Raw genomic sequence first — 21832 nt, 5'->3', positions numbered from 1 at the left:
CCTGCCCTGCTGGATCATTTTGGATCAATGAAGTCTAAGGTTAGAGAGAGACAACAAGCTAAGAATTTCAGTATTAGTATTTATACTCAAAAATATCCTTTCAATTAAGGTTGGGATAGATCATTTGATGATTCCTCACAATGCCAGACTTACATAAATAACTCTTTAGTCAGATTATTAAACCGTCCCCCTCAGTGTGTATGTATTTAGATATGTATTCATGCGTGTGTATGGAAGTAGAAACAGAAACTGGTTTCAGTTCTTTTTTATTTCTCATTTATATTTTGCTATGTTTTAATAGCAGATGACATCAGTTTTTTCTGTCTTCTTCTCTATGTAGTTTCGTATTCATAACATACAGTAGGCTATGTACATAGTTTCATATGGATGTAGGCCTATATAGTGTATTTTTTTCTTATTTTTCTGTGTTATATTGCTCTTCTATACCCTTATATTTTATTATAAAATATTATATGTATGCCTGCCTCCTGGATCCTTTTGGATCAATGAAGTCTGAGGTTAGAGAGAGACAACAAATTAAGAATTTCAGTATCTATTTATACTCAAAAATATTCTTTCAATTAAGGTTGGGATAGATCATTTGATGATTCCTCACATGCCAAAGTGGCCATTCAAAGATGTTCAATAATCACTAAAACCAGAGAATGTTTTTCCATTCCTGCTTAAATCTTGTGCAGTTAAATAGACTTTATTATTAGACTCCAGGTCCATTCAAAAGGAGAGACAAACAAACACACACATAAAAAATTTAAAAGAGACAGTCATTCCAGTGTTTCCACATGGCTGACTGGTATCTCACAGCGTTGAGACCAGGATTGGACAGCACAGCAGCATTATGTGTATCATTCAGTCGACAGATGAATTTATACATGAATAATAAATGAATAATTATCGTAATTTATTATTTGTGTGCTGTTTTGGATGTAGCTTTTTTGGGAGGGGGCCCAGCCAAAAGGACAGGTGCTGCCATCATACTTTACCGGTTCACATGTAACCTTTCCTGGGTTAAAATCTTTATTTCATATGATAATTTGATTAATTGATGATGTAAATGTTCTTTAATTAGTAAATTTAGGTTTGATAAAATTTCTATATAGAAAATCTGGAGTCATGTTAACATCCCAGCACAGAAATACTGACGCACACAGAGAGCAAGAGGGACATTGTTTCATATAATGTGTAAAAACTTCCTTTACAGTCTCATCATGACTCATTGAGATTTGTCTTTTTTTTTCTTCTTCTTTTTAATTTGATTTCATGTTAGATGTTATGTCACACAGACCAGATCAGACAGTTGTCTTCCATTTTTTCAGGAACGATGCTACATAAATTAAGATACAAGAAAATCCTCTGATTCATCAACTTTACAAATGTTTTTAAAAAATGATTCAAAAGAGTCATTATGATAAACTTCATCACATACAGCTACTATACTATACTGATAATTATGAAATTATACAGTGTGGTAGAATTTATTTAATTTATACTATTATCTACAAATCAAAATATCAGCCCACTTCCCTTTTTTTCTAGACCAGCATAGTTGAACAACACTTCATAAAATCTGACACTAAATCTCAGCCTCACTGTTCATCACTCATGATTGATTTTATTGTGACTACAGTAAAAAAGAAAAAGAAAGAACGTGTTCACAGCTATAATTTAATACTGGGAGACAGAGAGGCTTTGCAGTACAAAAGGTCGATTTTGCTGAACCACAAAAAAAAAACGCTAAACATAAAAACTACACACGATACAGAGAAGAAAATGAAAATGAATCAAATGCCATTTAATTTCTCTAAGTAAACATTTGTTCTTGAAACCTGCTAGAATTTGGTAAATATTGACCCAAGATAATTGCTTTGTAGTTACACGTGATTTCTATTAATTAATTATAATCTCTCTCTCTCTTTTTATTTTATTTTTTTACAATTCATTTTTACAGTTGTACAATAAAGGGAATATCGTTTTAACCCAAGACATTTTACTGTCCATATACAATCCAGTTGCACATTATTTGCTGAACTGAACCACATTCATTAGACTGTCTGGTACAAGATACTTTTTTAAATTTGTATTTTTTTCTATTGTTTCACAGAGAGAAGGCAAATGTGTTAAAGGGATCATTTTGGTAAATTGGCCCATTGCCCTAATCCCTATAGTCATAGCAGTAGGTTCGTTACCTTTAATTGTCGGTGCAAGCTATTTTTAGAACGGTGGAGCAGAGCCGTGAGCTGCTCAGAGCTACGCTACGGAGGCTAATGGGATTTCTTGGTTTCCCTCATCAAACTCATCAAATACACAATCCAACAACTCCAAAACGCTCTGGTGGACAAGTTGTGACCTGCACATTCACCACGCTATGAGATAATAAAGGAACGTTACGAGACAGAGTTGTTTTCGAGGTAAATACAGAGACTGCTTGCTGAAAAACTGCCCCCGACGGGAACGCACATCATTGGTTTTGCATGAATTTGCCTCTAAAACAACTCTGTCTGGTAACGTTGTGTTATTATCTCATAGCGTGGTGAATGTGCAGGTCACAACTTGTCCACCAGAGCGTTTTGGAGTTGTTGGATTGTGTATTTGATGAGTTTGATGAGGGAAACCAAGAAATCCCATGAACCTCCGTAGCGTAGCTCTGAGCAGCTCGCGGCTCTGCTCCGCCGTTCTAAAAACAGCTTGCACCGACAATTAAAGGTAACGAACCTACTGCTATGACTATAGGGATTATGGCAATGGGCCAATTTGCCCAAAATGTTGAACTATCCCTTTAAATTCTCCATTATGGAGGGTCACCCTTTTTTTCCCCACACTTCTACACCCTTCAAGGCACTGATGCAGGGCAGTCAGTCACTGTTGTCTGTGCTTATACAAGAGAAGGCGGCGTCCACAGAGGGGGGCGGCCGGTGGGTCCGAGGCTCCAGGTCCGAGTCCGAGTCTGAGTCTGAATATGAATTATTCCCTTTATGACTCGGATGATCGTCAACAACGCAGTTTAAGAGTTTTGAATTTTCATTACATGATTTGTTGTGTTTTGCACCTTTGTTGTTGTTCTGTGGTTCTGCTCTGAGACGGAAAGCAGCTCCGTGTTCGAGTCCCGCTGCTCCTTTAGAGTCACGTTGGTCCTTCACTGGATTCTCGTTCACATCGTTAGAAGAAGTCGATGGCAGTGGTGGTGAGTCATCGCCGTCGCTGTTGCTCTCCTCGCCTGCGTCGTAGAGATTACGAGGTGGCATTTTGCCCGGCGGCACATGAGACATAGAAAGGCCTCCTGAAGAGCAGCTGGACGCCACCGGGTGGACAAACCCAACAAAGTCTCCACTGGAGCTGAAGCGAAGACCCTGAGCAGCAGCAGCAGCCGACGCAGCCGCCGCCTCTCTGTGACGTTCAGGTGTATGGTCTCCTCCTCCTCCTCCTTCCCTCTCTTCCTCATCATCCTCCTCTTCCTCCTCCTCCTCCTCCTCCTCCTCCTCCTCAGCAGCCACATCGTCGCTCCGCTGCGTCTCTTGGGATGAGCTGCTGCTGCTGCCGTCCTGGTTTTGGTTCCCCTCTTGCCCTATGTCGTCGTCGTCTCTCTCTGCCGCGGCGGCGTCGTTGTCGCCCGAGGCCTCGTCGCTCTCGCTGTGGCCGGTGGGTCGGACCGTTTGGTGGCACATGGGGCAGGTGTCCTGCACGTACAACCACTTGCGGAGGCAGTTGCCGTGGAAGAAATGCCGACAGTATGTGATGACGGCTGAGCTCATTTCCTGTGGAGAGAGGAGAGACGTCATTTGCATGTTCAGAAGAAGTTGTTAAGTATCTGTATTTAGTCACTTTGACCCTGTTTTACCTGTTTAAAAAAGGTATGAAAGACAGTTTGACTTGCAATTAATCATCTAGTCCACACTCCCATACAGAGGCATTTAGGGAATGAAGCTGCTGCCATAATGTACATAATGATGATCACATGTGCAGTTAATGAAATTTAAGGCAATTTAAAGCAGAAGTGAGTGGTCCGGTCGTTTTGGCTAATGCTGCGTTCCAGGCAGGCTTTTGAAATCGTAAATTACAGCTTCAAGTCACAACTTACGACTTTGTAGCGTTCCAGGCAACCCACTCGTGTTTTTCCGACCTGTTTTACCGGTGAAAGTCACTATAACGGCCACTCGTAACTTCCGACCGGTGAACTCGTACCAGATCGAACTGGTACCACTTCACGGTCGGAAAAATACGAGTTTCCTTGAACGCACCATAACAGTCCTCGTCGCTACGTCACCACATTCACGGCGTCCCTTGGCTGCACACACAGCCCTGCATGCCGTTCTCTCTCCTCATTGGATAAAAACTGTAGGATACGATAAATGTTTTCTCCTCGGCTCAGAGCAGAGCAGAGTGACTGACAGACCCGTGTTTCGGTCCAAACACTCTATGTAAGTGATTGCTGTCGGAAGATATAACTATTTAAGACTTATATTAACACAAATATATCACTCACTTCTGCTTTAATATATTGTATGGCAGCAGATACCCTGTATAATACTAGTTTATTTAACATATCAATACATATATTTCATAATATAACAATATTATCATTGTTATGTTTATTGTATCCTTTGGATCCCCATTAGTCTTCATAGAGATGAAGACTATTCTTCCTGGGGTCCACATTAAATCAAACAATTATTACAACAATTACATCATTACAGCATTTATACAAAGAGTTACATAAGATCATTCCTCCTAAATATATTAACATGATTATAGAAATGTATATTAAGTAGTACAATGTAAATGTGTTAACGTGATAAAGAGAAATAATATAGTTTTTTACATGATTATAAAAGAGTTACGTGATTATTACGATGTTATTACATCATGTGGTTATATTATGTTGTATCATCCTTTATTATTACTGTATTGTGTTTACATTGCATCTTGCACATATATTGTGCTTGTTTATATCGATACTGAGTCTGATACACTTGCACAATATGTATTATGACGTATGTAATGCAAATGACCTTTTAAAATGTCACTTCTCCTAATTAATGTTTTTCATTTTTTAAATCTACGTCAGACAGTCAGTTCCTCGTTTCTCTGGTCTCTGTCTGTGCTGCTGTGACGTGAACGCCCCCGTTCCCGCGGTCGGTCAGGGATCACTGAGCTCTCATTTGCCTCAAACTGAAAACGAGTTTTTCATATTATCCACATTTTCTGTCGCTGCTTCCCTGACAACAAACGACTCATCGTCATCAAGGAAAAGGAAAAGACCATTTTAGCTGGCGTGGACAGAAAAACATGGCAGAAAGCCAAAGACCGAGTAAAAGCAGAGGTGGGACTAAACTGGAAGAACTGGAGGAACTTGCTTTAATAAAAAAAGGTCAACACAATGTTAGGTAACTACAACTACAACTCACTATACAGCACTATACTATATGACATGTATCTATCCTATTCTTAGTTTTAAAACACACTTCTGACGTTGTGATGATATAATAAGTCTGATTATTGGTGTTTTCATCGTGATTCATATTTAAAGCTGTGAAGCTGTCATTCTAAATGGTATAGTATAATATATATATAAAAAAATTAACTAATTTTAAACTATGGCCATCTTATAAGTGATATTTACTTGATAAATAGTAATTTTATCACATTTTTTCTTTTGCATTCTGGATTTGATCTGTGTTTTCTAGCCTTGATTTACTATATAACACAGTGCTACATCATTAAAATCATTGTTTTAACATCCTTATGTAAGGATATAGGTTAGGTTTAGATAACAGATGGGTTGATGGGTGGTAACTATGTACTGTATGTATGTGAAATATGTTTTATACAGTACACTCTGTTTTTATTGTGTTTTTTGGTTTATGGTGTACTGACTATAGTAAAAAAGTAAATAAATAAATATAATTATTTTGATTCTGATGCGCTATGCCTATGGCTTCTTTATCTCTTCTTTCACATCTGTTATAACTGGTGTATTGTATATTATATATTTTGTATGGATGTTTTACATGTACATGGCAGCTGTCATAACTCCCTTGCCCAAGACAAATTTCCCCTGGTGGGACAAATTAAGTTTATTTGATTTGATTTGATTTGATTTGAACTGCAACTGTAAGCACTTTTAAATCAGGTTAAAAACATTTCTCTTTTCATGTGCTTATGGCTGAACTCTTCTAAAGAACTCTTGCACTGTAAGTCCTCTTAATTGTTTTAATACAAATCTATATTTGGTAATACTTTACACACAATTTAGCATTAGTTACTCATTAAATACTCAATTCATAATTTTATAACACATGCATACTCATTAGTATGTAGTTTATAAACACAGTTAAAAATGTTTTACTCATAGGGTTAAGCACTAACTGTATTTATAAACTACATACTAATGAGTATTCATGTTTTATAAATGAAAAAATCAGTATTTATTAATGCTTAACTAATGCTTCATAGTGTGTACTTATTATAAAGTGATACCCAATATTTCAATTTTGCTGCAAACTCATATTTCATGCTCTATTTGTTGTTGTTTTTTCCTGTACTTTCTTTATTCGTTTTTCTTGCTTTTAATTGTATGTTTAATGTTTCCAATTTTTACTATTTTGTGTTTTATTTTAATTTATTTTAAAAGATTGTATGTTTTTATGCACTATATTAATAAAGATGCCTTTTCTTGTCTTAATTATGTCATGTCATTTCTTTACGCTTTCTTATATACCAGACAAGCTGTTCTGGTCATAATGAACCCTATATCGAGCTATGTAATGTGGTTTAACGCCGTTTGGTGCCACTGACCTGGAAGCAGATGGAGCAGACGTCGTTGTGCTGCTGCAGCTGCTGCGCCGTAGCTTTGGGGAGCGAGTTGATCTTCTTGGCCGCTTCCTGTCGGAGCAGGAAGCTCCTCCAGCCGGACTGACCCCTGAGCCAAACGTTGAAGTAGGAGTGGATGATGATGACGGAGGCGCCCATCCAGCTCCACTCCCCGAACAGAGACTCCCAGGTGCCGTACGCCACCACGCAGAGCGCCACCACGAACTCCAGCACCCGGCTGACGGCGTTCACCCAGTAGATCACCTCGTCCAGGCTCTCGATCGGGTCGCTGCGGAACAGCTCCACCATGAAGAGCGAGTAGATGAGCATCGTTCCCGTTACCTGGAAGTTAGGACAAACATTACATTATATTTGCTAGGGCTGGGACGATATGCTTTTCTCCCGATTCCATTCTTCTACGATTTTTTGGATGGCCATTCGATTTAAATTGCGATTCTACGATATTGCCAATTCTCTCGATTTTTAACATTTATCTGCACACAAATACTGTAGGAGCCTATAAATTAACATACTCCATTATAAAGTGAACTTAAACCCTTTTCAAAACCTGTACTCTCTGTATGTAAAAAAAAAAAAGGCTAACAAATGCACATTGCACAATATTTAAAAAAAATAAAAAAATAAATAAAATAAAATAAAAATCGATTTTTGAAAAAAAAAAATCGATTTAAAAATCGTCAAAAAAGATATTGCGATATTTATGTGAATCGATTTTTCCTCCCACCCCTAATATTTGTACAGTGTAAACACAGTTGCTTCCCAGATGTCAATAATCTCTAGTAGAGTCATGGGAAAAAGGAAATATTCCATTACAGGGTATCCGTGGGGTGTTGAAAAGTATTAAAAGGTGATAAATACATTTTGGGAAAATTAAGACCCTTAAAAAGTATTAAAAAGTCTTTTCACGACTTTATAAAGTCTTAAATATTGAAGGTATTTTTTCTGAATTAGCTGTCCAAGAGTTTGAGTTGTAAAAAACATTGCGGAAGTGTGTGAATTTATTTGTTTTATTAAAAAACTAAAATGAACCGGTTAATGAAAAAGAATAAACTTTGCCTTTGATTTATTATCCCAGCCTTTTTTGAATTCTGTTGTATCATAGTGGTCTATAGTCTTTATCACAAAAACTAAAACTGTTCAGTTAAAAAGTGTCACTGATGTAAATGGTTACAGCTTGAAGCGGCGGTGAGGTATTAAAAAATGTTGAGAAGGTCTTGAAAAAGTCTTAAAAAGGTATTGAAATTAACTTTAAGATTCCTGTATATACTCTGCATTATTACTGTATGTTTAAGAGCTACTACTCATCTTCTTTATCATCCATCAAGTCCACACTCTTTACAAAACATCAAATGGTCCTCAAACATTTTTTCAGACATCCTGTTTCCCTTTGGGAAATGAACAGTATCTTACTGCTCCATTGTTTGATAGATGGTCTTTTGGTCTTTTTCCAAAAAGCTATAATTAATCTTTCAGCGTACAGAAAGAAACAAAGTGTGATTATTCTTTGTTCTCTTTTAATGAGGTTATGATCTTGTGAGTAACAGACCGTAAGAGAAAAAAGAAAAAAGAAACTCCAGGTCCCACTGGAACGCCTCTTTACTGTAACTGCTCTATCTGCGTTTCTTATCTGTTCCTAATGGTTTTATCTTCCTGAACTTGTTGAACACAAAGAAACACCGTCCACCTCACCTCAGTGTCAGCTGCCTCTCAGATTTACACGTGTTATGTCTCCCTCTGCTCCATATATTTAGTTTATTATCAGATTAACATCTTTATTCCTTAAGATTATAAACCAGACAACAGTAGAGATGAATTGATTTGATTTCAATCTTTAAGGGTTTCTCAAAAATCTTGTAGCCTCTTTAAACTGCTGTTTGTCGTTGAAAATATCATTTATATCTCAAACATCTACAGCAAATGTTTTTTAAGAAGCCTTGATTTTCTTTTCCTCTTCCCAATATGAAAGTTTTTGATAAATTGTTATTTTATTTCACACGCAAATTTCAACTATTCTTATCTGGTAAATATACGGTTTAGGTGTAATTTTATTATTGGATGTTAATGTTGTGATTTGACCTTCAAGAAAAGTATAATACAGATATTTAGATGTAGATAAATTAGCACACACTTTGGGAACATGGCACGCCATTTTTTTAAATAATCACCACTGGGGGGAACCAAAGTCAGGAATAGGCCAATACTACACAGAGTAGCTTAAATTAATCAATTCTCGTAAAGTATTATGAGTCTTTTCCACTAAATCAAATAGTTTAATTGTCAAATTTGATGTAAAAAAATAAAAATAAAACCCATGTAAATGAACAGTTTAGATTTCTAGCAACTCAGTAATTCAACATTTTTAATTTAATCTATATTTACTCAGTATCGTGTTCATTCATAACTTATTTTTTGCTGAATTTCAATATTTTGACATGGGCATTAAAAGACCTCGTACCTGAAGGGACGTCAGCATGCAGCTGGACACGAGAATGAGGAGCCAGAAGTCCATGTGGAAGAACTGGGAGATTCTATAAGCCATGTACACGGGGAAAATCAGCAGGAGCAGACACATGCTGAGGCCGCGGAAGTGTTTCCACAGACTTCTGGGAACAAACAGGAGAAACAGAGATGAGTCAGACAACGGCTTTTTAAAAGATTCAGGACCTCAATACGTCACTTTCACCTCATAAAATTAAATTTAAGTTTCCCTCTTGATGGCGTTACCTGTTGCGTGACGCACCCAGAGCCAGGATGATTGGGTCTGTGATTTCGATCATGGACTGCAGGGTGGAGGTCACCACGATGAAGAGGATGATGCTGAGGAGGAAGGTGCGCTGCAGAGCCTGCATGTCCAGCAGGCCGGTCTGCAGCGCGAGCAGGAGCAGAGTCACGCCCTCAGTCACACCTCTGAACACAAGAGGAGAAAAAGAACTGAGGTTAAGTCCTGACACAAGAAACAATAGATTAGATTAGATTAGATTATACTTTATTTCATCCCCGAGGGGAAATTTGTTTGTGACAGCAGCATTTAACAAAGGAAATAAAAACAAGACAAATCACCACACTACAAATAAAGCTTTTCATCTATTTTAAAGGGATAGTTCAACATTTTGGCAAATTGGCCCATTGCCATAATCCCTATAGTCATAGCAGTAGGTTAATTGTTGGTGCAAGCTATTTTCAGAACAGCGGAGCCGCGAGCTGCTCAGAGCTACGCTACGGAGGCTCATGGGATTTCTTGGTTTACCTCATCAAACTAATCAAATACACAATCCAACAACTTCAAAACGCTCTGGCGGACAAGTTGTGACCTGCACATTCACCACGCTATGAGATAATAACAGAACGTTACGAGACTGAGTCGTTTTAAAGGAAGGGCCAATCTTCAAAAATGCTGAAATAGACCTTTAAAGAACAAAAAGAGAAGAAAAAAAAACTCGGTAGGCTAAACCTTTAATTTACCGCCAGCTAATTAGGGGATAATGTCAAGAAATAGCCAAGAAATAACGGTCAATTTCATAGTAATGTCGAGAAATATAGCCAATAAATAACAATTGATTGTCTAGAAACAGCCCAGAGATAACGACTAATTGCAAGGACTTGATGGAGAAAAATTCTGGCTTTTCCCAAAAACTTCAAAGCATGAAAACCATGTGTAATCTTTGGCCTTTATGAAAAACATGACATTACTATGAAACTGACCGCTTCTAGGCTATTTCTTGACATTATCATGTAATTAGCGGCCTGTAAATTAAAGGGTTACCAAAAACTGCTGTATTTTATCTGATTTCTTGATATTATGTTTTTATTTTATGCTTTCCTCCACATTTTCATCTTTTATCTAATCTAATTTGATAATTCAAATCAAAATGTTTGTCTGAACAATTAAATAAATGATCATTACTGATTTTTCTGTTTTCATTTGACTTGTGTAAAGTGAAACTGAATATCTAGATTTTTTTTTGGGGGGGGGGGCAGTTTGACAAAAGAAATTTACACTAAAAGGATTATTTTAATCTAAAAAATGATAGATTAATAAATGAAATAATAAGCAATAAGGAAAAGCTAGAGGCCATCCTGGCAGCTCACCAGCCACGAACATGCCGACAATCTGACCCATATACTCGGTGGTTTTTAATCACATGACTTCCCAGCTGTTACGGGCTCTGGACCGCAGCTATTTTTGACCTCAGTTTCATTTTTACCTGAATTACACACCTGTCTCGAGTTTCATGACAGTCACAAAATCTGCCCACAGACACTTTAACACCCGTCGTCAGAGTAGGAAACACCTTCCAACGACAACGGCACCTGCCAAACCTGCTTTGTCGAAATTGTTTGTTGACACCTTCTAATATTACTCATGTAATTATTTTAGGAGTGTTTACAAAATTCATTAAGGCGTAGGGGTTTTCCAGCTGCACAGTCGTGGGGTTATTTGTCTTTGGAAAACACCTATCATTAGCTGCCAGTTCGTCACTTGAATGCCCTCTAGTGAGTGGAAACTAAAACCATCATAATGAGGCTGTAATCACATAAACACTCACACACTGGCTCTATAATCAAAGGTCAACTAAAGTAAACGTTGAAGGAACCAGAAAAAAGACAAACTGATTAAAACTACAAGAAAAGATTATTGAATCTGCAGGTTTACAGTTAATTTTGCCATTGTCATTTTAGTTCATTCTCATCACTGTCCTTGTGTCATTTGGCTGCAGGCAGCTAATTTTCAGATAAACGCTGTGAAAATTGCATCTTTTATATTGTTTTTATTGTATATTCTGCTTCTTTCTGTTGCCCAGTACCTAAAAAAACCCAGTGTGTGGTGTATATAAGGTGAATAAAGCAATTCAGATTCAGATTCTGATCAAAAACCTCACCACAGACAGCATACGGATATATTTAGAGACAAGCTGGTGAACACAGTGGGGACATTTCCTTCAGAACTTCACTAAAATAATAAAAGCTGAGCTAAACAGAGGGATTACTGGACTCAAAATGAACAATAATGTTGCTCTTACATGAAATAAAACTATTTACTTCCAGGTTTGACACATGAACTTAGAGGAGCTGTGTGTTTCTGCTGCCCCCCAGTGGCCAAGAAATATGCTATTAAAAAAAAAGCAGCTCTAAATGTGTAAAGTGGACTGACAGGAAGGAGTAAACTGAGAACATCTCACCTGTGCATGACGTTCTCATTCTGAACAGCTGCGTAACCTCCCAGGTAAAACTTGCATAGGTTGAGCAGCCCGAGAGCCAGGTAGGACACCACGAAGGTCAGACCCAGGAGAGAGTACGGCGTGGCACAACACTCAGACACACTGCAAATACATCGCTTTGTTAGTTTAATATCTGAAATAACTTCACACACAGTCAGAGCTTAAACCACTCGTTATTATTCTGTGAATGTCAGATGATGCTAAAAAACTCTTCGTCTCGTCTTATTATTGCAAAGAAGTTATCTCGCACCTCTTACGGAAATTAATTTTTCCCTTTTACTCCAACAAAGTAGTGAATACAGTGGAAACTGCTTATAGCGATCACAGATATAGTAATCAACCACACTATATGGATCAAAAGGACAGATCATTTCTATACAAATGCTGTTTAAATAATTAGTTTATAGTGATCAAGAAATCCGCTTATAGTGTTCATTTTTGGTCATTTTATGAATGAAAACATGTGAAAAAACAATTTCAAAGCTACATGCAGGGATGCAAACGGGTCAGGACCAAAAAAGAGAGGAATTGTCGTGGGGGGGGGGCTCACCATTAACAATATCACAGAAAAGTCTATTTCCAGTAGTTCAACCCCAACCAAGTATTGAGTGCATATAGATGGACAGTTTTCAGAAGGCCAACATTTCTATATTAAAAATGCTTTAAAAAAATAAAAACCATTGCAATATTTCAATTTTGGAGATACTGATTTTTAGGTCTTCACTGAATGTTAGTCATAATTATTACTATTAAAATAAACTGAAGAAATAAAGACATGGGATTTAACATCCCATTCAGTGTGTAATGGACATATAGGCCTATATAATGTGTTAGTTTCACTTTAATTGAACACATTCTACATCGCGGAGGCGACGTCTCTCCTTCACCTCTGAAACGGGGCAGAGCTCCGTGGGAGACACCTGCCTGACACAGCAACGGACATGCACGGGGGGGAAAACGGCGGCGCCGTCGCACCGAATGCACGCGGATACGCGCCGCTTTGGGTACCGAGCGCGCACGTCGCGTCTACATTGGAGGTGAATAGGAAGGCTCTGGGACTGATTCACTGTGGACCACCACCAGTCTGATCAGGTCCATCACAGCACAGCAGCTGCAGCTCTGCCCCGCTGTCACATGACGCATATCAGCGCAATCTGTTTACATTAAACCGACATCAGGAGAATAATGAGAATTATGATTAAAAAAATATATATATTTGTTTCGAATTTTGGCCCCTGGATCATGATTTTTTTGGGCGCATTCTTGGTAAAAAAAAAAAAAAATCCTCTAAAAAAAAGACAGTTGGGATGCATAATGTGTCTCATAACAGTATACTGTGCGTCGTTACCATGGTTGGTGAGAGCAGAAATGTTGTTGTAGGCCTGTGCATATTCTCATTTGTCCAGGTCATAGTATTTCAAAGGAGGTTAAATCGAAAGCAACTGGACTTATACTGAGTCTCCACACCAGATAGTTGGACCAGTCCCAGCCTGGTCAGATGCTACATGAACTGATGAAGCCTCTTGGATGAGAGGTGAAACGTCTTCCTAGACTTTTTTTTCAAAGGAGGTTAAATCGAAAGCCGATTTAACCTCCTTTGAAAAAAAAAAAAAAAAAATTGTTGTAGTGAAAATAGGCGGGCTCGTGAATTTTTTTTGAAACGAGTGAAAACGAGCGCTAATTCGCTTATCTCGCGTATCTCGCGTTTGGTTGCGCGTAAAAGCTCGCGCGAAAAAAAAGCGTTCCTCGTGTTTGAGTGGGAAGCCCCTTTGGGTCTTCCCACCAAACACGATGAAAAGGACGAAGACGCGAAGGTCCCGTCGCCATAAAAGAATCGGGTGTATTGCGTCGCAAAAAAAAAAAGTCGCGTCTACCGCGTCTCGCGCCTAATCGCGTCTTTGCGTCACGGCCTTTTACACCGCGGACGTAACGAATAAACGGTGACGGTGTGAACGAACAACATAGAACAGGACCAGACGTGGCGTTGTTTCCTCTTTTCACCGACAGCTCCACTCTCCCTTACTTAGACTAACTACTGTTATTGTTGAGGCCAGAGGATTGTGGGATTTGTAGTTTTTGACCAATCGCAGGTTGTGCTCTTTCTTTTTTGTGATTTTCCTGGTTCACACATGTTTTTTTTTTTTTAGGGGCAAATGCGAGCGAAATGCTCGCCCATGGTGGGCATACGAAAATTTAAGAGCTGTCTTATTTAAGTCTTGAACACAATAATTCAACAAATTTAAGACATTTTAAGGCCTAAAAGTGTGTAATGGACATATAGGCCTATATAATGTGCTATAACCAGAGACAACCATGAATGAGTTCGCCTCAGTTTCACGTGATTGTCACTGTCAGCCTGTTAGAAAAACATTTTACTGACCCCAGCTGAGACCCCCCCCAAAAAAACAAAAACTCTTCGGATCTGAACGATTCACACAAGTCACCTAATTGGTCATGAAAAAAGCGAGTTTCGCTTTTCGGCGCGCTGTTTGCATCCCTGTACATGTAGCCTATTTATTTTATTTTCGGCGATCTGTACTGAGACTGTTGTTATTCTGTCACGTTAAAAGAGTTAAATGACTGCTGTGTGGAAAACCACGCTATGGTCCGTAATCAACCGTTTTGTTACATTGTTCTAATTGAAAAAATATACAAATGGCATTTAGATGATTTTCTGCATAAAAAATTAAGTGAAATAATAAAAAAAAATCGGTTATAGTAATCAACCACTTATAGTGATGACATTGACTCTGGACCAACATGATCATCTTACATGATATCTTACATTTATATCTGTTCTTTCATCTACTATTGTTACAGTACATATTATGTTCAACAAAAAGAGGGCACTGTGTCTGTATGGATGTACATTGCGCACATAGATGTGTATGCTGTGATGTAACTGTATAACAACGTGCTCTAACAGAAACACAGTGTGGATCATAGATGGTACAAACGTGCACGAGGGAAAATAATCCGCCTTTTCACCGTCTCACCTTGTGAGCAGGAAGAACATGATTCCCTGATGGGCCGCCGAGGCCGCGTTGCCAGACACGATGTCCGAGCAGAGCTGGACGACGAAGAGGACGAACCAGAAGACACTGAAGAGCACTGGGACGGCAAACTGGTTCCACAGGGAGATTCCCACGGCCAGAAGCCGGTACAGTTCAATCACCTGGTGGATGGGAAACCAGGGACGCGAGGAAGAGGAGGAGATAGATAGATAGATAGATAGATAGATAGATAGATAGATAGATAGATAGATAGATAGATAGATAGATAGATAGATAGATAGATAGATAGATAGATAGATAGATAGATAGATAGATAGATAGATAGAGGAAGAGGAGGAGGAGGAGAGAGACAGCAGACAGAGATATGGGTGAATGATACAGGATTAATTTTATTTCACCATCTCCCCATGAGATGGACCCACCTACTGCCCATTTCTGAGTCCTTGATGCTATGTACAGCTACTATACCCCATGATCTGCTATGCATTCAAGTTAACTGCTTGTAATAGCTCACTGTTTCTTGTACGCTTAGGCTGTAATGTTTGTAATGTCTGGATTACTCTTTCCAGTGTTTGTGTGTGAATGTTGTATGTATGTTGTATTTGTTATGTGTTTCTATTCTCTTTTCCTTGTCCTTCTGTCTTATTTTTACTTGGGACCCCCTCGAAAACAAGGTGATACACCTCAAGGGGTTAATCCTAATAAAGAAATTTGAAAGAATACTTAAATTTTCATTTTTGTTTTTACCTCATTTTATTCATTCTGCTATAGTCACTGCTGTTCCTACTGTTTTAATGGTACTTATTAATACTGATAGTAATTTTATTGTGTTTTTACTTGATTTGGTCGTAATTGTCTTGTTACCATTATTACTGACTGAAGTTTATATTACAGTATTGAACTATGATGTGCTGTTTAAATGTTTGAACTCAAGAAAGAATAGTTTGTGGAGGCTAATTGGGATCCAAATAAATAAGTAACAACTAAGGAAAATAAACTTGCACCAAGTCTAACTTTGACTTGCTGATTTGTAACGCCTCACTTAAACTGAATTTCTATTGATTTTTATTACTGAATATAACTGCAGATAATCACACATGTGTTGTAAGAGGCAAAATGCAGAGTTATAAATGAGTAAATGGAACTAGAAATGAATAAACAATGTGTAAACAGCCACAGTTAAAAAGTGTTTTTGTATCTTTCACAACTGAGGCATTGTTAGTAAACCGCCAATAAAAGAGAAAAAACAGCTTGAATTAAAGCTAAATTAAACTTTCTTAATGCTTTGTTAGATATTCAGGATCAAGAATCTCCTCAGATAAACATACCACATTGTGTGAAAATAAGGATTTCAAAATAAAAGTACCTCCACCTGCAGCAGCTCGGAGTAGGCAGCCCTGGCGAGGCGATATGGCACAAACAGATGTGAGAGGAGGAAGATGACGATGCCCACGGCGGTGAGGCCCATGGAGAAGGTGTTGACGGTGAGCAGCGAGGCGTGAGAGGCAGCGCCGAGTCTGGCCAGCAGGGGGAGCATGTGGGCGGAGAACAGCCACACCTTTCTGGTCTTCATCAGGAAGGCACACAGCGTGCTGAGGATAATCTGACCTGAAACATCACATCCACTGTAAATCTTGGCCTGGTAACTGCTCCACTCCTCCAAATGATATGAATTTATTTAAATATACGGTAAGTAAATATCGTGACTCACTAGTCATCGCAGAGACGAATCTGTTGAAGGCCAGAGAGTCAAGGTACACAGCTCCTTCGTAACCATAATTCACCTCTTCACGGACGTAATCCCTGTGAAACAAGCAGAAAAATACGTTCTTCTTTTAAATATATTTACACTGTTTGTTGTTGTTTTAAGGAGATACATGATGTCATCATAATTACAAATGCTGAGGTGAGATCTTGTCTTGCATATTGTAATATCCACACAGACTGCAGATCAATAGTAACCAACCAACTAATGCAGGAACCAAAATTACACACATTTAATGAAAACGATAAATCAATTAAAAGATGAACTAATGAGTAGATGCACAAACATTTGAGAGGAAAATATCTACGCCTGAGGAGACAAATTATGGGACTAATTCATCGATTTTGCGTGATTTTTTGTTTTGAACGCACTACACATTACACTTCTGTATAACTGCAATATTACTGATACTGTACTACTTGTGATTCCATCTGCATTTTATTTTTACTTTATCTTTTACTGTTATGTGTATATATGCTTGTATTGTACAGTGGCCTAAGCACTTAAAATTATTTCTGTAATAACATTGTTTTTGTATTGCTTTTCTTTGTGCTATTTCTTCTTCTTACTATTACTGTTATTTAAACCTTTTTTAATAAATAGTTTTCTACATGGATATTGATACTCTCTATCGTGCACTTTAAGAAGCTTTGCATTCTCATTCACGTTTTTAGGGAAAATGTTTTGTATATTGTATTTCTTTTTAGATGACTGAGGGCCTTTATCTTGGAGCAGTGTCCTTCTTACCTTATTTTTATGTTTTATGTACCCAACTGTCTTATTGTGAATCTCTCACAATTGCTTTCCAATGCGGATTTTACTGCAAATGGCAAATAAATGACTCTGACTCTGATTCTGTCTTTTCTATCTCTCTATTTTTAGGCATCTGGAGATTTTTCGTTGTAAATGCACAATGACAATAAAAATGTTATCTTATCTTATCTGAGGAGTTCATTGATTTGTTTTATTTATGCACAAATAAGTCATGCTTTGTCTTCCTTTATAGTATAAAGCCTGAGGCAATCTCACACATTCAAGAGAATGAGCGGTGAACAACAGTGTCCTCATCAGGAGATAATAAAGGCTGAAGACTTAAAGACACACAGAGGGAAACACTGTGATTACATCGAGGCTTTATCTGGAAAGAAACATGATCCAGGTGCAATAAAACCAGGAAGTATAGTAGTTGTAGTAGTTGTAGTAGTTGTAGTAGTAGTAGTAGAGTGACATCTCACTTGGAAATCTGATGCCCCATGTAGAGCAGCAGGGCAGCGAGGATATGGAGGTACAGTGTCACAATGTGTCTCAATGGCAGAACCAGCACCACCACGTTGATCACATGACCTGGAGGGAAAGAAAAACACACACACACACACACACACACACACACACACACACACACACACACACAGAATAAAGAGATGCACACAAGGTTAGATTCCCATTCACCTCTTGTCACCACTAGATCTGCTGCATGTTGCAGTTTTGATCATCTATAATTAATGATTGTGCAGTGTTGACTTTTCTTTTCTGCTGCACCAACCTGGAACATTTTACAAAGTTAGCTTTCAAACAGTTTATTTTCTTCTTTATATATATTGCTCTGTGTGTTTTTCTTCTGTGCTCTCAGCGTCATTGATTAAATGATGTAAACATACATCAGACATGAACGCTGTGTCCAGTATCTTATTTCAAAGTGCAAGTATTGACCTTGAGGAACATAAATGTGACGCTATACGTAAGTATTGCACATTAAGCAGCAGACATGTATAACACTCTATTCATAGAAGCTTTTATTTTGATTTCCTCTCTACTTCCTGTTTACTTCCTTATACCCAGATATAGACTTTTAGTTTAAAGGGATAGTTCACAACATTTTGGCAAATTGGCCCATTGCCCTAATCCCTATAGTTTTAGCAGTAGGTTCGTTACCTTTAATTGTCAGTGCAAGCTGCTCAGAGCTACGCTACAGAGGCTATGGGATTTCTTGGTTTCCCTCATCAAACTCATCAAATACACAATTCAACAACTCCAAAACGTTACCAGACAGCTGCACGTTCCTGTACAGGGCAATTTTTCAGCAAGCAGTCTCTGTATTTGCCTCTAAAACAACTCTGTCTCGTAACGTTCTGTTATTATCTCATAGCGTGGTGAATGTGCAGGTCATAACTTGTCCACCAGAGCGTTTTGGAGTTGTTGGATTGTGTATTTGATGAGTCTGATGAGGGAAACCAAGAAACCCCATTAGCTCTGAGCAGCCCGCGGCTCTGCTCCGCCGTTCTAAAAACAGCTTGCACCGACAAATAAAGGTAACGAACCTACTGCTATGACTATAGGGATTATGGCAATGGGCCAATTTGCCAAAAATATTGAACTATCCCTTTAATTCTAATTTAAATGTGGTTCACCTCACACACACACACAAAAAAACATACTCTCACTTACCAAGGTAGTACATGTTCCAGATGACATATTTGTATTTGAAGAGCATGTCTTCATTTTTGGCCTTGAGGTGCTCCGTGAGACCTTCAATGTCACATTTGTAGAGCAGGTCCAGCACCAGGATGCTTGGCACCCTGAGGGCAACGTTGGCCACTTCCTCCAGACGAGGCATCATCGATTATAAACCAACTTTTTTTGTTGCTGTTGATGTGGGAGAGAGAGGAAGAAAGATCCTCTCTGTCACATGCTGTTGGCTAAACGTGCAGGAAACATGTTTCCAGCAGCTTCACTAATATCTTTTCCTCGTTTTCTTGTCATCTGAAACACACAGAGAGAGAGAGAGACATAATTTAGCACTCCTGAATGAGCAGCCAGGCCGTTTTTTAGCTCTCCATTTCCGCATTTTAGCTTTTAATTAAAGCAGGAAAAGCACTGGAGGTTGATTCTTTAACATGCATCACAAAGAAGAAGCTGTTTTGAGATGATAATACACATAAAGTGACATAGTTTCACTTACTTCGCCCAGTGACAGACGAACAGCCATTTACTAGCCATTAGCTCCTTCTGCTCCTGCTGCTGCTGCTGCTGGTTGTGGTTGTTGAGCGGCAACATGTTTTCATATCACCGCAATACTTATTTATTCAACAACTTCCGCCCGTCAAAGACGCTCTAACGTGTCCGCCATGGAAAAATAGATTAAAAAACGAAATTAAAACAACTTAAATCAAACGATACAAACGAAGGATGAGTGGTGGTGGTGGAAAAGACACTTGAGACGCAGCAATGTTGTGATTCCGCTCGGCTGCGTGGCCACTTCCCGTGTTCGCGTCATGACGTCACGGCGGCGTGAGCCAATCAGATTCAGGTACTCTCGATTTCAAAATAAAAGCTGTGAATTAATACTGGCAACACCAATACTAATACTACTACTATTTAAAATAATAATGATGATGATGATAAAAGTACAAATATTAACAACAACAAGAGCAATAATAATAATAATATGGAAATGTATAAACAAAAAGGGTCTTTACATTTATGAGAGTACATTTCCCCCCTTTTTATATTATTAGAGCTCACTGAATTATTTCTATCTGCTGGGGAATGTGAGCCAGACCAACTTTATGAATTAAGTTTGACATTATTTCTTTGTTGTATGTTAAATAAAATATATATGTTCAATCTCATGGTACAAATAAGCATGGTACAAAAAAAAGGAAATTTTACAGAAACTGTTCTCAGAGAGCCTTTCACATACCCGAATGTTTATTGTACCTGCATGTTGAGCATGTGCATTCATGTTTATCTCCCATCTGTGGTCTTTATTTCACTGCTTCCCCTTGCTCTCAGTAAACAAACTGACTCTCTCTGACTCAAACAGATAATCACCACATTTATCTAAGCAAATAAATTACTAATGAATAAATTCTCAGAAGAAACCATTTGAATGTGTTGGCTTAGCTACAATGTAGCTACACTGTTATCGCTGCCATCACTGCAATTTTTCTGAGGCAGAGATTATAGATGACTAAGAAAGTACATTTCCTGATTGTGTGGGTGAGCAGATGCCTGGCCGCGTTTTTCATCTGCACAAAGGAAGGAAGTCGCTTCTCATACCACATGTAGTTTACGTATATTTGACTCCATTAGTACCTCAATATCAAATGTTATAATAGAAATTAATTTAAGTTTTTACTTAGAAAATCAAGACAGTTTCTACATTGAATTTACAGTATCCTCCTTTATTTGTGAAGGACTTGTACCAGAGCTAAAACCACAAAGTATCTTGACATGTTTACTTTATGTGCTCATGTGTTATGGATATTTTAATATATACAGCTGAGCCGGGTCTGTACAGTGTTTACATCTCTCACGTTTCAGTCCCTCCCTCTGTCTCTGTTATTTTATGGACAACATAACTGACATTGAACAGTCCGGAGGAGCAGCAGCAGCACTTGGAGCATTTCCACCATGAACTATGTGGCAGCAGAGGACGACCTGCATGAGCTGCTGAGGGGAGACTCATTAACAAACTCTCAGAGAGGCCAAGAGCCAAAGCTGAGAACACAAACAAATGCAGCCTCACTGCACAGCGTGTATACAAGCACATTATATATACAAGTATAGAGAGAACATCTGGGTAACAAGGTTCATGCACAGTCACTCCTTGTTCTCCTGCATGTCATCTTGCATTGAAAAAAACAACGTCATTTACCAGATTTACCGCATAACGACAGCCAAGTGAGTAAAAGAAAAGCTGCGTTAGTGTCAAGACAGCGAAACTTAAAATGCAACACAGATGTGGATGCAGTTCAACAAACAGTTCAAATTTGTCATATTTGCTGTAATCTGTCTTTACATGCAGGTCACAGTTCTGCAGCTGCAATAAATCACAGGCGCATCAACAACATTTAGATGTCTGCTTTTTTCCTCATATTATCATTTTAGACAGTTCACATTATTGTCTCAGCTGTTTTGCATTTGGGCTTTTTTTCTTTCTTTTTTTTTTCTTTTTCAGGAAACGAGACAAGGCTTCTTCTGAAGAA

General features: G+C 38.3%; 1 protein-coding gene across 2 annotated transcripts; it reads right to left on the bottom strand.

Moving 5' to 3' along the window:
• Window positions 1–2768: 2768 nt before the first annotated feature.
• On the bottom strand, window positions 2769–20087 carry LOC311006199 (RING finger protein 145). 2 transcript variants are annotated; one of them, XM_083998934.1, is made up of 11 exons: window positions 19804–20087; window positions 19290–19604; window positions 18080–18188; window positions 16791–16882; window positions 16446–16687; window positions 15062–15240; window positions 12027–12167; window positions 9571–9753; window positions 9302–9449; window positions 6811–7167; window positions 2769–3770 (listed from the first exon to the last, which is right to left on the bottom strand). In XM_083998934.1, exons 2-11 carry the CDS (start codon window positions 19459–19461, stop codon window positions 2871–2873), a joined length of 2523 nt encoding a protein of 840 aa, XP_083855060.1. In that variant the 5' UTR covers window positions 19462–19604; window positions 19804–20087; the 3' UTR covers window positions 2769–2870. The 2 variants fall into 2 exon arrangements, with proteins under 2 accessions (XP_083855060.1, XP_083855061.1); XM_083998935.1 differs by having other exon boundaries at window positions 9302–9446.
• Window positions 20088–21832: the final 1745 nt, after the last annotated feature.

This window comes from Trachurus trachurus (assembly GCF_905171665.1).
Source record: "Trachurus trachurus genome assembly, chromosome: 22".
NCBI classification, from domain to species: domain Eukaryota; kingdom Metazoa; phylum Chordata; class Actinopteri; order Carangiformes; family Carangidae; genus Trachurus; species Trachurus trachurus.
Note: the sequence above shows the minus strand (reverse complement) of the source record. Positions and strands in the feature narration are given on the sequence as shown.